At 43.5% G+C, this 16,244-nt stretch overlaps 2 protein-coding genes and 2 non-coding genes across 4 annotated transcripts in view; 2 read left to right on the top strand and 2 right to left on the bottom strand.

The window, feature by feature from the left end:
* The window catches only part of KNL1 (kinetochore scaffold 1), a 62,836-nt gene extending 58,951 nt beyond the window's left edge, over positions 1–3,885 (bottom strand). Inside the window, 1 exon segment of the mRNA XM_006073053.4 lies at positions 3,433–3,885. The gene's annotated coding sequence lies outside the window, so the exon portion shown is untranslated.
* A 138-nt stretch (positions 3,886–4,023) lies between these two features.
* Positions 4,024–4,105, top strand: TRNAS-GCU. Its single transcript has one exon. It is a non-coding gene; the product is annotated as a tRNA-Ser (tRNA).
* Positions 4,106–7,715: 3,610 nt separating this feature from the next.
* LOC112577877 lies at positions 7,716–7,831 on the top strand. Its single transcript, XR_003102079.3, has one exon. It is a non-coding gene; the product is annotated as a small nucleolar RNA SNORA26 (small nucleolar RNA).
* A 3,404-nt stretch (positions 7,832–11,235) lies between these two features.
* RPUSD2 (RNA pseudouridine synthase domain containing 2) lies at positions 11,236–15,485 on the bottom strand. The gene is made up of 3 exons (XM_006073052.4): positions 14,821–15,485; positions 12,857–13,153; positions 11,236–12,174 (listed from the first exon to the last, which is right to left on the bottom strand). Exons 1-3 carry the CDS (start codon positions 15,445–15,447, stop codon positions 11,440–11,442), a joined length of 1,659 nt encoding a protein of 552 aa, XP_006073114.3. The 5' UTR covers positions 15,448–15,485; the 3' UTR covers positions 11,236–11,439.
* Positions 15,486–16,244: the final 759 nt, after the last annotated feature.

Here is a 16,244-nt window from a genome sequence, read left to right on the forward strand (position 1 = left end):
CATGGACAGAGGAGCCTGGTATGCTACAGCCTATGGGGTCGTAAAGAGTCAGACACAACTGAGTGACTTCACTTTCACTTTCTACATCTGTACATGACTACTGGAAAAACCATAGCCTTGAGTCATCTAAACATATTCATTGTTTGAAACAGTCATTGTGCATAATCCCTGTCTCTCTGCCAGACTTAGTTAGCACTTAAGTGATAAGAGTCGAAGCTTACTGATGTCCTCTTTTAAAAATACTCTATTTATTACATATCTGTAAGTTCCACTTCCAACAGAAATAGACTGCAGACTCTCACATTAAGCCTCATGTGTAAAATGCTGTTATGGTTGAACTTTTGATCATCATCACATTCATTGATTATTAATTGGTTCCAAAACTGTGCACCTGGCACGTAAGGAGGGGTGCTACAGCATACTTACAAAGGGGTTCTGGAATATTATAAATTTCTGAGAGAAACAATTCTCAACATCTATCTACTGCTAGTTCAAAAGAGTACCCATTGACCTTACACTAGTTTTGATTACATATTATTGCAAAGCTGGATTTTTGGCATTTGCTGTGATATAAAGCAAGTACTTTTGATCAATGTGGCCCCAGAAATGAGCATGGCAGTATCCGATTCCAAGATCTGAAAGTTGTGTAGTGTTCAACATGAAATGGAGAAGGACACTACGAACCTTGTTCCTCATGTTCTCCACCTGCCTTTTGTCTATGGAAAAACTTTACCCAAAGAATAAGCATAATCAGAGAAGTGAGAAAATGCAGATACAAAGGAAAACAGCCAAAGAGACCACATAATAATAGTTTAGTCATCAAGCATAGTAAAGGACCTTTAGTTCCTTCTCAAGGGCTATAGATACTATTCTGGGCCATATCCTGTGAGCTCTTAAAGATACTGAAACCCCCACCAGGTGGAAGAAGTGAACTACACGATGACTAGACTGTAGCCGTGACATAAGCTGCCACTGCTCAGAGAATTAGTCTCAAAGAAACGGGAACAAGCCCATCCTAGAACTGAAGATCAACTGTATTTAAAACAATCAAGATGATGTTGGTCAGACCACCACATGATCAATTTCAAGATGACTGTCAGAGCTGACTGTGCTGTTTCTGCATGTAGCCTATAAAATCTGTTGCCCACTGATCATCAGTGGGGGAGAGTTGGGCTTTGAACAGAAGTCTGCCCTCCTAGCCTGTTGCCAGCATCCAAAAAGAAGTAAACTTTCCTTTCCACCAACCTTGCCTCTTTATTGACTTTTGAGCGGTAAGCAGTCGGATCCCATTTTCAGTTATAACAGGTGCACATATCCAATCAAATAATTGCAATTATTTAAGAACAAAATAAAATATCTTTTCATTCAGTTTATGTATATATCGATAATCTCAGATATTCAGATGACACCACCCTTATGGCAGAAAGTGAAGAGGAGCTAAAGAGCCTCTGGATGAAAGTGAAAGAGGAGAGTGAAAAAGCTGGCTTAAAACTCAACATCCAAAAAACTAAGATTATGGCACCCGATCCCATCACTTCATGGCAAATAGATGGGGAAACAATGGAAATAGTGACAGATTTTATTTCCTTGGGCTCCAAAATCACTGCGGACAGTGACTGCAGCCATGAAATTAAGACGCTTGCTCTTTGCAAGAAAAGCTATGACAAACCTAGACAGTGTAATAAAAAGCAGAGACATTACTTTGCCGACAAAGGTCCACATAGTCAAAGCTATGGTTTTTCCAGTAGTCATGTATGGATGTGAGAGTTGGACTATAAAGAAAGCTGAGCGCCGAAGAATTGATGCTTCTGAACTGTGGTGCTGGAGAAGCTCTTGAGAGTCCTTTGGAAAGCAAGGAGATCAAACCAGTCCATCCTAAAGGAAATCAACCTTGAATATTCATTGGAAGGACTGGTGCTGAGGCTGAAGTTCCAATACTTTGGCCACCTGATGCAAAGAGCCCACTCATTGGAAAAGACCCTGACGCTGAGAAAGATGATTGGATGGCATCACCGATTCAATGGACATGACTCTGAGCAAGCTCTGGGAAATGGTGAAAGACAGGGAAGCCTGGCTTGCTGCAGTCCATGGGCTCTCAAAGAGTCAGACTCGACTGAGCCACTGAACAACAGTTAATATATTTCATAGTGTCCAGTGATATAGACTCTAGACCTGTGCTATATCAGATAAATTAAATTTAATTAAAATGCAATAAAATTTAAAATACCATTCTTGTCACAATTAGCCACACTGTAGGTGCTCAATAGTCATATGAGATTAATGAGTAGGTGCTGGGCAATGCAGAAATTAAACATTACCATTAACACTGGAAGTTTTATTGGACAGCACTGTCCTACTACTAATATCTAGGGTATCTTTTACTGTCTCTTACTTAGCATCAAACACATCACTAATATTACCACTCCAAGTGTTTTTCACTCAGTTTACATCTACTTGTCACCTTGTAAACATTTCCAGCCATTTCACGTTGTCAAGAAAAATCATACCACTTGGAACGCAACCTTTACAGTACGTTAAATTCACATCTCAAATCATTCTTTCCTTCAAGTTCCACCTCAAATACCACTTTCTCCAAGAAGCCTCCTCTAGTCTCCATTGCCAAAAAGCATCAAATAAGCTGGTCTGTGTTCCCACATTCCTTTAGAATGTCCTGTAATCCTTTACAGTCTTGCTTTACAGTTACCTGTGTATATCAATTCCTTCCCGTTCTGGACTGTAAATTCTAGAGGAGGGACTGAATCATCTGCTCCCTGCCCGAGCACAAGACAAGGAATCCAATACAGATCTGAGGAATTAGACTGATCCAATTCAACTAAAAACCTCAATCTTAATACCTAAAGTAAGCTCTGCTTTGGTCTTCTCTGTCATACCTCTATAAATCTATCTTTAAGATTCCAATCGACAAAACATATATTTTTAGAACTTTTTTCTGAAACTCTACTACTGAGACAAACAGCAAGAAAAGACTCCTTAACTCTGGCTTAATAATGCACCGAGGATTTTTAAAAAACTTATTTGTGGCGTACTAATACTGGCTTTATTTATGTTATTACATCCGCAGAAGACTCTCAGTGCCGCTAGCACTCAGATCAGACACTGTAAATAAACCATAAACCGAGAGTTCAAAATCACACTTCTGTCACTTCATTTATAGCTAAGAAAAGACTGAGTAAGAAATGCAAACACCCATGAGTTCCCCAAAGAAGGGAAAAGGAGGTAGGTGCTACGGGCAGTCCTGGAGCCCTGACAGAAGATGGCGGGGCGGGACGCGGAGAGAGCCGCGGGCCAGCGACCCAGGGGCGCTCCTGGGGCCCAGGTGTGGATGGAGACTGCTAGCGGGGCGAGAGGCGGCCCAAGTGCAGGCCGAGGTGAGAGAAGAGCGAGTCCTGCACCGGGGGAGGGCGTCCGTACCTGAGCCCAGCGAGTGCTGAGGCAGCCTGGCTGTAGGCAAGTCTCTCTCCTCCCAGCGTGGGGCCTCGAGTCCGCTCTAACAAAACCTAAATCCTGCGGGCGAAGACCAGGACGAAAGTTACTCGCCGCGGCCCAACGGCTTCACAAATTCTCCTCAGACTTGCTTGTGGTCCGCACGCTCGAGCTCACATAGCTCACCCCCACCCCTTCACGTCTCCTCACAACGCCCAGAGGACCTCTGTAAAGCATTCAAATCTAACCGCCTAGCGGAAGCGCAGGCGCAAAGCCGCTCAACGCGTCGGCCCCGCCCCTTAGGCGGCAGGCCCTCCCTAAGATTTCTTCAATCAAAATTTTTTCCCAGTTTGTATGCCAATTTTATTTCTTTCAAGGTTATCTCATTTTCTACGGAATTTTCCTTTATTCCTCCCCACTGCAGATTCCTCACTGCATGGGGGCGGCCATCTTCTTTTTATTTCTTGCTGTAAAAAAGATCGGAGCTTTGCTTCCGTACAAAATGGCGGCTCCCATTCCATTGCGTCACATCCCCCTCGTTTTACTCCCTATAGCTACCAGGAAAGAGTAGGCTTCTGGGACGAGGTGGCCGAGTGGTTAAGGCGATGGACTGCTAATCCATTGTGCTCTGCACGCGTGGGTTCGAATCCCATCCTCGTCGAATGTAGGTTTTATTTTTTCGCCACTGATTTGAACCGATGACGGTAAATTTCCTCGCGGAATGGAAAGAGTTGCTTCTTCATTGCAAGTATGATTTACTAGTCGACTTTGAAACCTCCGGTTTGACTCCTGAAAGCCAGCTTTTGGAGCATTCTGATCTCACGTATAAAGAAAAAGGAGGGAAAGAGACATTTTCTGGGAATCAGAGTTTAATTAAATAATGCATTTAGTGTATTTTTAATGTAGCAAAAAACAATGCATAGAATCCCACGATTATCGCTATTTACATATGTTCTAATGGTGGTCTGCTTAGTATTAATTAACCGAGCTCCTGATTGAGGAACTTCGGTTACTGTGGACTCGAACCCCAGCGTTTTTCATACCTGTCGTTACTATGAAATATCAGATTTTACTTCAAAAGCTACCGTGAGACTCAGTGTTCAGGGTTCTCTTTCAGTCCCCAGAGGGCTGCAGGTGCTCAAGAAAAGTACTCAACGTTAAATAAAGATGTTGACAGCACTTGGAAACTTGGTAGTTATCTAGAAGTCAGAGAGGTGAAGACATAGCTGCCTTCCCAGAGGAGAAAGTTTTAATTCTTCTCTTGGATTTAAGCAGAGAGGGAGTAGAAAAAGAATAGAGATTCTCCTCCTTAAGGGTCATCAGGCAATCTTTCAACTACATTTAACCACCGTCATTTATCCAGTATTTAATCTACAGGCACCACAATGAATTACAGCACTTTAATTCACAATAACCCTGTGATCACGACAGACATGTTTATTATTCCATTTTACAGATGAGGACACTGAAATATAAACTTGTCCAAGGTTATACAGCTTTTGTAATTCCAGAAAAGGCAGTTAAGTCTATCAAACTCTGGTGGCCCTTAACCACCACCCTATATGGTGCTGGTGCTGCTGCTGCTAAGTCGCTTCAGTCGTGTCCGACTCTGTGCGACCCCATAGACAGCAGCCCACTAGACTCCTCTGTCCATGAGATTTTCCAGGCAAGAACACTGGAATGGGTTGCCATTTCCTTCTCCAATGCATGAAAGTGAAAGTGAAGTCGCTCAGTCGTGTCTGACTCTTAGCGACCCCATGGACTGCAGCCTACCAGGCTCCTCCGTCCATGGGATTTTCCAGGCAAGAGTACTGGAGTGGGGTGCCATTGCCTTCTCCTGGAAATTAGTAAAAAGCGCTCATCAATCCTTTGCGGTCATGGTTTACACATTCTCTCCGCACTGAATGGTACCCCAGAACCTGACACTGGGCAGATATCTTCAGCCCTGAGGATGGAAATCAGGCTCCAGTGACTCCTCCCACATCAATCCAAATCCCTTAGGAATGTAGATACCTCCCAGAGCTGAGGGCTGAGGGTCACCCAAGCACTTTGCTTTCTAATCCATTCACCACCCTGTTGCTTGAAAGGGTTTCAACCTGGGTTCCACACACTCCCAAGGAGTCCATGGATAGAACTGGTTATTTGGTTGGGAGAAAAAAATTGTAGCTTTATCTTCATTAATCTCTAATTGAAAACACTTCCTTCTATTAATAAAGGTAAGCAACAAAATACAGTAATATTAACCTTACCTGTGATTTTTGTCACCAACTGAAATAACAGATATTGTTGTATCATATTAGCAATATGCAATACTGCTATTGTTTTATGCTCATTACTGCTATAGTACTTCAAGATACTGGTAGTCATTGGACCTACCATTAGATCTTCTAAACTTAAGCATGCATAGGAAGTATATGCATTGTATTATTAGGTCACCAATTTTTTTATTTTTAATTTTATTATAGTTAATTTATAATTTATTAATTTCTGCTGTACAGCAAAATAATTCATATATATACACATACATTTTCATATTCTTTTCTATTGTGGTTTATTACAGGATATTGATGTAGTTCCCTGTGCTATACAGTAGGACCTTGTTGTTTATCCATTCTACATGTAATAGTTTGCATTTGCTAATCCCAACCTAGATAGTATATTGAAAAGCAGAGATATTGCTTTGCCAACAAAGGTCCGTCTAGTCAGGCTAAGGTTTTTCCAGTGGTCATGTATGGATGTGAGAGTTGGACTGTGAAGAAAGCTGAGCACCTGAAGAATTGATGCTTTTGAACTGTGGTGTTGGAGAAGACTCTTGAGAGTCCCTTGGACTGCAAGGAGATCCAACCAGTCCATCCTAAAGGAGATCAGTCCTGGGTGTTCATTGGAAGGACTGATGCTAAAGCTGAAACTCCAGTACTTTGGCCACCTCACGCTTAGAGTTGACTCATTGGAAAAGACCCTGATGCTGGGAGGGATTGGGGGCAAGAGGAGAAGGGGATGACAGAGGATGAGATGGCTGGATGGCATCACTGACTTGATGGATATGAGTTTGAGTGAACTCCGGGAGTTGGTGATGGACAGAGGCCTGGCGTCCTGTGATTCATGGGGTCACAAAGAGTCAGACATGACTGAGCGACTGAACTGAACTGAACTGAATCCCAAACTCCCAATCCATCCTTCCCCTCCTCTCCTCCTTCTTGACAACCACAACTCTGTTCTCTATGTCTGTGAGCCTGTTTGTTTTGTAGATAAATTCATTTGTGTCATAGATTCCACACATATGTTAGATTCCACATGTAAGTGATATCATATGATATTTCTCTTTCTGAATTCACTTGGAATTAAATCACAGATTTTAAAACTATTTTGATAACTGTATTCCAACATAATTGGTTGACTTTATATTACAACAAACTTAATTTTATGCATTTAAAACCAATATTCTGAGAAGGGACCCATAGGCTTCACCAGACTGCCCAAGATCTGTGTCACAAGAAAAGGTTAAGAGCTCTTGAGGGATTTTCTGAAGTGTCCTCAACACATCAGTCTTAAAACCCCTCCCCTGAATTAGGCCTTTTTCTGTCTCCCCAAAACCTTTGCAGATGCTTTACTTACTCCTCTCCCTGGATCATGCTCCTGCTGCCCAACACCTCCTTCCCATCAACCCCTTCCTGACTGGCTCCTGCTCCTCCTTCAGATCTCAGCTTTGATGTCATCCCCATCATGAAGACTTTCCTAGCCCTGCAACCTGCAGCTCCTTCTTAGATTTCTCTCACCTAGTCCCATGCTCTTCTGCTTCTGGGTCTTTGTACCCCTCCTAGATGTTCCTGTAGTTCTGTGTGTCTTCCTCAGCATTTGCCAGATGGTATTTAAATTGTCCATTGGTGCTTCAGCCTCTCCAAAGACAGGCAAGTCTGCATCATTTTTCTGAGTTTTGCCTGCTTCTCACAGTGATGACTTCCTATGGAAAATTGATAAGGTCTATCAGTGTGTCCAGTCTCTATAAATAAAAAGTGAGTGGGTTGTTTTCTCAAAGGAAGATCTTCAGCTGTAAAAATTCTGAAACTATAAAGCACTGGAAGTGTCTTGAGATTTAAAAAAAGAAGAAATAATGAGTGGAAGCTTACTTTGCTATTCCTCATTTCTTTACCTGTTTTCATGCTTAGTTCATTTGTGGTTTCTTTCATATGAAATTGCAGTAAGTCTGGCTGTGATGGTCCCAGTTTTTTTGCATTTCTGTGATCTATTGATGTATAAGAATTGTGCTTATTTTACCTCTTTCTACGAGACTCAAAAGGATTAAGGCTAACACAGAAAGGTAGAGTAAATCTCAAATCCAGAGAAAAGATTGTAAATCTCCTCTTGGATTCTGTCTGGAGTCACAGCTGGAAAAAAAAAAAAGGATTAACAACATGCCAGATTATTTAAAAGCCCAGGGGTGGTGGTGTGGGGACTTGGATTAGTAATGGAAAAAGAAATTTATAATAAATGAAGGCAGTAAGGCGCCATCTACTGGAGGAGCTGCAACTGAAGATTTGGACAAATTAGTTCTGCCTAATCTGCTAATACATTTTGCAAGATTCCCATTACTGCCCTCCACCCCCAATTTGTCACAAGCCACAGATCAAGGAAATCATTCTCCATCAACACCAGTTCTTCATAAGTCCTATCCTGAACTGTTGCAGGACCCCTCAACCTCTGGAAGACCAGAAATAAAGAACTATTGTACAGCCAAATTGCATTACCAAGATATTCCAGATCTCTTTATTATTTCAGTGCCAGGGAATGAATCTCCATTCTGAGTCCAACTTCAAGAAGACCAATTCTCAATGGAGAATGAGGTGCTCTGGAAAAAATTGTCCAGTGTATAGTTGGTGATGGTCTGCTGCCTGGGCAGGCCCTTATGTGTCAGCCTCCCTCACAAAGCTCTGAAGAAGTGAAATGTGTGTGTGTGTGTGTGAGCCCTCACAAAGTTCTAAAGGAAGAAGTGAAATGTGTGTGTGTGTGTGCGTGTGCGCGCCTCCCGTTGTTTCTTAAACTCTTATAAGAAAAACCCAGACACAGGGCTGTAAGACTTGCAAAAGTTGGTTTTGAGAGGTAGGCAATGATATAAGTTAAATCCTTCTATTCCTTACCATTAGGAAGTGTAGTCCCACTGGGAAACATCTCTGGGAAAACAGTCATGACAAGGTCTGTGATGTGATGCATTAGTCACTCAGTCGGGCCGGACTCTTCGCAACCCCATGGGCTATAGCCCACCAGGCTCCTCTGTCCATGGGATTTTCTGGCAAGGATACTTGAGTGGGTTGTCATTTCGTTCTCCAGAGGAATCTTCCCGATCCAGAGATCGAACCTGGGTCTCCTGCACTGCAGGCAGATTCTTTACTGACTGAGCTATGAGGGAAGCTCCAACAAGGCCTGAAGAGGTTCAAGAATTAATGCAAGAATTCTCTGTTGAGTTGGTGCAACACCAAGTCAAAACTTTTTTCTCAAATCATTCCCTTAGCTTCATGCTATCATATGAAAACCTCTACTTTGCCAAAATAACTTCTGGGAATGCCTAGTAAGCTGAAAACTAAATAATATGTCATATTGAAGATCAATTAGAGGAAAAATTGAAATCTAGCTTATAGTAAACTTGCTTGGGGAAGACAAAATGAATAAATGCCAATAGAATTGGGGAAATGGGGAATAACAGTTGCTATAGCCCATGCTTTGTAACTTCTGCAAAGATAGCTATGAATAGACAGCAAGCAACAGTTACACTTTTCCTGATCATAGTGAGAATGAGCAATGCCCAAGATTTCAAATTTCAAAATTTTCATTTGAGATCTTCAGAATGAAGTAAAACTGGGTCAAACTCAACTTCAACAGGGTGAAATTAACGGATGATGGCAAGACCTGAGGACATGACTGGTGATCCATGGAGTTAGAAACAGAAGCAGTAATTCCTTTTCTGATTGTGGTACTGTGGAGTAGAAAGTTTTTCATATTTCTCTTTGGGCTAAATAAAAGGCCATTGGCCCTGAAAACCCCTAATGACTAGGTTCAGAGAGCTTCTGAGTCAGTGAACAAGAAGGCATCCACATACTGGAGAGTGACCCACCTGCACTCTATGGAGTCAGAAGCTCCTGTGCTCAGACCCTTCCAGACCTTGCCCTACATATCTCTTCATCTTGCTGGTCTTTCCTAGCCTTTAATATCATTTGCAATAAACCATAAATCAAGAAAGGAAACTGTTTTCCTGAATTCTGTGAGTTATTCTAATAAATGGTTGAACCCGAGGAGGGAGTTGTGGGAAACTTTGATTCACAGGTAACAATCTAGACCTGCCATTGTCATTTGAAGTGGGGACAAGTTTTGTGGGACTGAGTCCTTAATTTGTGGGATCTGACCCTATCTCTGGGTAGATGGTGTCAGAGGTGAGTCGGATTGTAGGCTACCCAGCCTGTGTCAGAGAATTGCTTGATGTGGGGAAACCACCACATATTTTAAAAGTACAGAGTATTCTGTGAATAAAGAAAGGTGAGTTTTTCTTTTCTGGTATTTAAAATAAACAGAAGCAGAGAGTAGAATGGTGATGTCAGGGGTTGGGGGCAGGGGGAAATAAGGAACTGCTATTCAACAAATATAAGGTTTCAGTTGTGCATGACGATTTTAAGTTCCAGAGATGCTGTACTGTGCCTACAGTCAACAGTATCATATTGTACACACTGATTTGCTAAGGGGCTGATCTCACATTAAGTGTTTTCACCATAATAAAAAACTAAAACTTTTGTGAGTCACAGGACACTGCCAATAAAGTGAAAAGACAACCTACAGAATGGGAGAAAATATTTGCAAATTATATATCTCTTAAAGGTCTTATATCCAGAATATATAGTCTTATAATTCAACAACAAGCCAATCCAAATTAAAAAGGGGCAAAAAATTTGAATAGACATTTTTCCAAACAAGGTACACAAATGTCCAACAAGCATATGAAAAGATGTTTAACATTATTAGTCCCAAGGGAAATGCAAATCAAAACCACAATACTACTTCAATCTCACTAAGATGACTATAATCAAAACAATGGGAAATAACAAGTGTTGGTGAGGATGGAGAGAAATTGGAACCCTTGTGCATTTCCTATGGGAATGTAAAATGGTTCAGCTACTGTGGAAAAGTTTAGTGATTCCCCTAAAAATTAAACAAAGAATTACCATATGACCCAGCAATTCCACTCCTTGGTATATACTTGAAAGAACAGAAAACATGTATTCAAACAAAAATCTGTACACAAATGTGCACAGCAGCACTATTCACAATAGCCAAAAAATGGGAACAACCCAAATGCCCAATGAATGGGTATAATAAAATGTGGTATATCCATGCAATGAAATATTATTCAGCCATAAACAGGAATGAAGTACTGATGCATGCTATGAATTGGATGAAGCCTGAAAACATCATGCTAAACAAAAGATGACAGACACAAAAGGTCACATGTTGTATGATTCCGTTTGTATGAAATGTCCAGAATAGGCAAAACCATAAAGACAGAAGATTGGCTAATCGAATCAGGAGCTAGGTGGAAGAGGAAATGGGGATTGCCTGTTTAATGAATATGGGTTTCCTTTTGAGTGATGAAATGTTTTGGAACTAATTAAGAGGTGAGGGTTGCACATCATTGTGAATGTAAGAAAGGCCACTAAATTCTATGTTTTAGAATGGCAATTGTGTTGTCAATTTTACTTCAATTAAAAAAAGGAAAAAAGAAACAGTAGTGAGAAAACTAGACACACAAGGTATTAGAAAAAGAGCTCTATTTACAAACCAGAAAGTTCCCAAACTCTAGCTGGAGGGAGAGGAAGGTCTAGCAAGTATGAGCAGGTCCTTTAAGAGCCCAACTTCACCCCCGAGAAACTCTGTACCAGCCCATGTGGTTAGCTCCTACTTCATGGCCCATTCCTGTTCCAATCCAATAAATAATCCCTCCATTGGCCATAGCCCTCAGTGTTCTTGCCAGTCATCTTGTGCCCAGGCAGGCATTGGTGAACAGTACTCAAAGTCTGGCCCTTTATAGCGCAGGGCATGCAGAAACATCACAAGGTCCTGGGGCGAGGGATCCTGTGGCACTCTCCGGCACTCTGAACAGAGTGGGTCTGTCTCTTGATTCACAACATCCATTTTGGTTGCCTTCTCTGATGTCACAGGCACTCCATCCAGATCCTGAGGGGCTGCCTCAACTGCTCCATCTATCTTCTGGGCAGATGCAGCCATCTCTTCTAGGCAGTCCTTGCTGAGCTCTGAGGAAGGTGCTGTAGAGTCTGGGGCTCCTGGGCACAGGTCACCCTCACAGAGATCTAGCACATCCAGACTCTGTTTGGCCTGATGCTCTGCCACAAGGTCCCGTAGGAGTTCCTCATCTGTCTTTGGAATGTGGCCGCCTCGGCCTCGTGAGGGACCCCAGGCGGCTGAGTTGTAGATGGGGTCATTGAGGATGGGGTGGCCCAGGAACTGGAGGTGGACTCGGATCTGGTGGGTGCGGCCTGTAAGTGGCCGGCACCGTACCACACTGGAGTGGCCATTGTAGCTCAGTCTCTGGAACACTGACTCACAGGGCTTGCCCTGAGGATCCACACGGCACACCCCTACCTTGTAAGATACCACCAAGATGGGTTCCTTGCAGGTTACTTCCTCAGTGGGGAACTCCCCCACCACCCGGCACACGTACTCCTTCTCCAGCTACACAGGAGGGAAGAGGGAGAAAGTCAGCGCATGAAGCCCAAACCCTTTTCAGTGATGACAAATGCACCCGTATCAGACAGAAGAGGGTTCAAACCCCAGCTCCACCATTTACCAGTTGCACAATCCTAGGCACATTACAGTACTCAGCTTCTTTAAAACCCATTAACTTGTCTAGAAAATGTTTGCTTAGAAAAGCATTTATCGCAACAGGGCTATTCCAAGGATTTAGTTAGCTGGGCTCTAACATATTTGGTATTGAGCCTGGTAAATAGTAAACAATAAATACATTATAATCAGATCCAGAATTACAAGTCTCAAGACCACAATCACCACTATTTAACTCTTCTACCCAAACGTCTTCCAACTCTATCCAGAATCTTTCCACCAAATAGACTCTCTCCACAGTCTTAAAAACCTTGCTCAGCCTGTCAGCATTTAAAATTTTTAAAACAGCAAATTACCAAGAGAGGCAGTATTTGTTATCTCTAAAGATCTTTTGAAACTTAAGAGATAAGAACTTGTCTCTGGCTCCTTAGGTGCTGACCTTCCTAAAGATGGGAAGCTTGAGCAGATAAACACAAAGGCTCATTTCAGATCTAGAACTCAGTGACACCCTTTTGATGCAGAGCATTTGTGAGCCCAGAAGTGGCCTGCAAGAAGCAAACTCAGTTTGGCTCACCTGCCGGTCCCGAACCTGTTCATGAATTCTCTCTGAGACGGCTGCTGTCTTGGCAAACATGAGGACCCCGGAGGTAAGGCGATCAAGCCGATGCAATGGGTGTAGCTCCTTTAGTTGGTGCTCCTTGCCCAGGATGAAGATGACTGTGTTGTGTCGGAAGCGGCCACAGGGGTGGACAGGAATGGAAGAAGGCTTGTCTACAACCACCACATCTTCGTTCTCTGCTAGCAGGCGGATGGGCTCTGCAGTAACTGGTGGCTCATGCCTGTGCACTGTGTTCCGTAAGAAGTCATTGTCCTGCCAATGACACAGGCAACTGGTCAGCCCAGGGTCCAGCCACCTATGATCAGTCAACTTCACACACAACTTTCCCCCATCTTCCTTACTGGATGAAAGAATGGGCACAGTACATCCTTAAGCAGAAAAAGCAGTATATACCATGTATTCTTATTTTGTAAACACACAGACACACAGGCAGAAGCAGGAATTGAAAAAGAGCTAGAAGGACATACTCAAAATGTCATCTATCTCTGGATGGTGTGATTATGGTTTTTGCTGTTCTGATTATTTGTATTTTCTCTACAATAAAGTTATATTAAACAATATATTTTTCTAAAATGAAGGGGAAAATCCTCCATAAACCATCACTTATTGTGACCTTGAACAAACACCAAGCTGTAAGTCCAGAGATTTGGGCTCTAGACCTGGATTTGCTACAGGCTTACTGCATGCTCTTAGGGAAGTCACTTAACTTCTCTAGGCCTTGGTTCCCTTATCTGTAAAATGTGAGCGTCAGTCCAGACCTGTGCTTCAAAACTGTGACTGATTCAAACCACTCATTTTCCAAATGCCTTACCATCCCCTCACAAATATGGTGAGACACTGTTAATGACAATGTCTGGTACCTCTTAGCTGTGATGGAAATTTAAAGAAGGGTCAAAGCACCGGGCTACACAATTCTGGTCTCAATCTCTGTCATTTCACAGTTCTATCCTATCAGGCTCTAGGATAAATAATTCAAGTGGAAGTTATAAGAACACGGGCTTCCCTTGTGGCTCAGCTGGTAAAGAATCCCCCTGCAATGTGGGAAACCTGGGTTCAATCCCTGGGTTGTGAAGATCCGCTGGAGAAGGGAAAGGCTATCCACTCCAGTATTATGGCCTGGAGAATTCCATGGATTGTATAGTCCATGGGGTTGCAAAGAACTGGACACAACTGATTGACTTTCACTTCACTTATAAGAACACAGGTGTTGGAGGTGGCACTGTGCCTTACTTCTTTGAGGTTGATCTTAGTTTCCTCGACTTCCTCATAGGCAAAATGAAGTGACAGTATCTACTCCACAGGGTTGTCATTATAATTAAATGTTAAAGTACATAAAATGCTTAACGCTGTGCCCAGCACACAGGAGATACAAATGATAGTCTCGATTATTACCATTTGTACAGAGATCTACAATGCAAGGCAGAAAATCATCAGTGCCACTGCCAGAAGACTACATAAAAGGAGCTGTAAGAATTCCCTGGTGCTTCCCTGGTGGCTCAAACGGTAAAGAATCTGCCTGCAATGCAGGAGACCAGGGTTCAATCCCTGAGTTGGGAAGATCCCCTGGAGAAGGAATTGGCAACCCACTCCAGTACTCTTGCCTGGAGAATTCCATGGACAGAGAGGCCTGGCAGTTCATGGGATCACAAAGAGTCAGACACGACTGAGCGACTAACTTTCACTTTCACAAGAATTCCAACTTCTGTGCCTTGGAAACACCAAAGTCGCTTTGATGGAGGGGATAAGGGGGATGAGGTCTGAAACATACGGGCAGTCTACCTGCGGAAATGGAGCGGTAAAAGAGTGTTACAAGTTAAAACGAGAACGCATCAGAATGACCCCGAATTTACTCCGGTACCTATGCCCTAGTAACCGAAAACACCATGCCCCCTTTCGGGCAGGCCCCATCAGGACTCCACCTTGAGCACAATGCTGAGGTCCTGTACCGGCTCCTCGTTGAGATGCAGGCGTCCCGCCCGGACAGCGGCCTCGTAGTAGGCCAGGGGCTGGGCTCTGAACTCCGTGCCGAAGACGTGCAGCAAGCTGTGGCCCACCCAGCGGCCTTTGCAATAAGTTCGGAAGTCAAAGTAATAGGGCCGCACTTTGCGCAAGCCGCCTTCAAAGTAGTAGCTGGTCTCAGCAAAGTGCTCATCGCCGAAGCTAACCCCTGCCCGCCGCTTCTTCGGGGGCGGCACAATGCGCTCTCCAACCGCGCCCCGCCGCTTCTTCCGCTTGCCAGGGCCCAGGGCTGCAGCCGGGGCCCGCTCCCCGTTTCCTGAGGGCTGCTTCGCGTCCCCCGAGACCGGCTCCACTCCTGGACCCCCCGGTTCCGGGTGCCCAGGGGGCTGCTCACCCCTCGCGGCGCCGCCCGCATCTCCGTTTTGCTGAGCTGGAGCCCCCAGCCCGCTCGCTGCCTCACCCCCGGTCGAGAGTCTTTCCGCCATGGGTCCCCTACAGGCACTCCAAGTCCTGGCAATTGCGAGGTACCGGAGATTGGAGCACACTTGCCCAAGAACTGGGAGCCACAACCTGCCTCCCAGCCACATGACCCAGCGGCCGCTGCCTCTGGGTCGCGATCTGAGGGCGTCACTCGGCACCAACCAATCAGTGAGACCTAGTGCCGAGGCGGGACCGCGTTGAGAACAGGCGTGAAGGAGGTAGCTGAATGAGTTGAGAGCTGTAAGAATGACTCATTAAAAGTGTAGATTCCATGTAGATATGCTCGAAGTTCCTTTACTCTGGAAAAACTCTTGAAAGAGTTATTAATATTTCAAAACAAAACAAAATGAAGATTGCTAAACTCTTAATGTACTAAGAAACACTGCGTTGTATACTTTCAAGGGTGAGCATATTTTGTGATTTATAACTCTAAATCAAATCCCTTATGATTATACAGTGGAAGTGAGAAATAGATTTAGGGGCTAGATCTGATAGAGTGCCTGATGAACTATGGACGGAGGTTCGTGACATTGTACAGGAGACAGGGATCAAGACCATCCCCAAGAAAAAGAAATGCACAAAAGCAAAATGGCTGTCTGAGGAGGCCTTACAAATAGCTGTGAAAAGAAGAGAAGTGAAAAGTAAAGGAGAAAAGGAAAGATATTCCCATCTGAATGCAGAGTTCCAAAGAATAGCAAGGAGAGATAAGAAAGCCTTCATTAACGATCAATGCAAAGAAATAGAGGAAAACAACAGAATGGGAAAGACTAGAGATCTCTTCAAGAAAATTAGAGATACCAAGGGAACATTTCATGCAAAGATGGGCTTGATAAAGGACAGAAATGGTATTGACCTAACAGAGCAGAAGATCTTAAGAAGAGGTGGCAAGAATACACAGAAGAAC

Source organism: Bubalus bubalis, chromosome 11 (assembly GCF_019923935.1).
Source record: "Bubalus bubalis isolate 160015118507 breed Murrah chromosome 11, NDDB_SH_1, whole genome shotgun sequence".
Taxonomy (NCBI): Eukaryota; Metazoa; Chordata; class Mammalia; order Artiodactyla; family Bovidae; genus Bubalus; species Bubalus bubalis.

Excerpts from the sequence above, each read along its gene's own strand:
- RPUSD2 (XM_006073052.4), bottom strand. The coding sequence starts at position 15,447 with ATGTGGCTGGGAGGCAGGTTGTGGCTCCCAGTTCTTGGGCAAGTGTGC. Across the intron at positions 13,154-14,820 it reads ACCTCAGCATTGTGCTCAAG|GACAATGACTTCTTACGGAA; the intron begins GTGGAGTCCTGA and ends TGTCATTGGCAG. Across the intron at positions 12,175-12,856 it reads AACAGGTTCGGGACCGGCAG|CTGGAGAAGGAGTACGTGTG; the intron begins GTGAGCCAAACT and ends CCTCCTGTGTAG.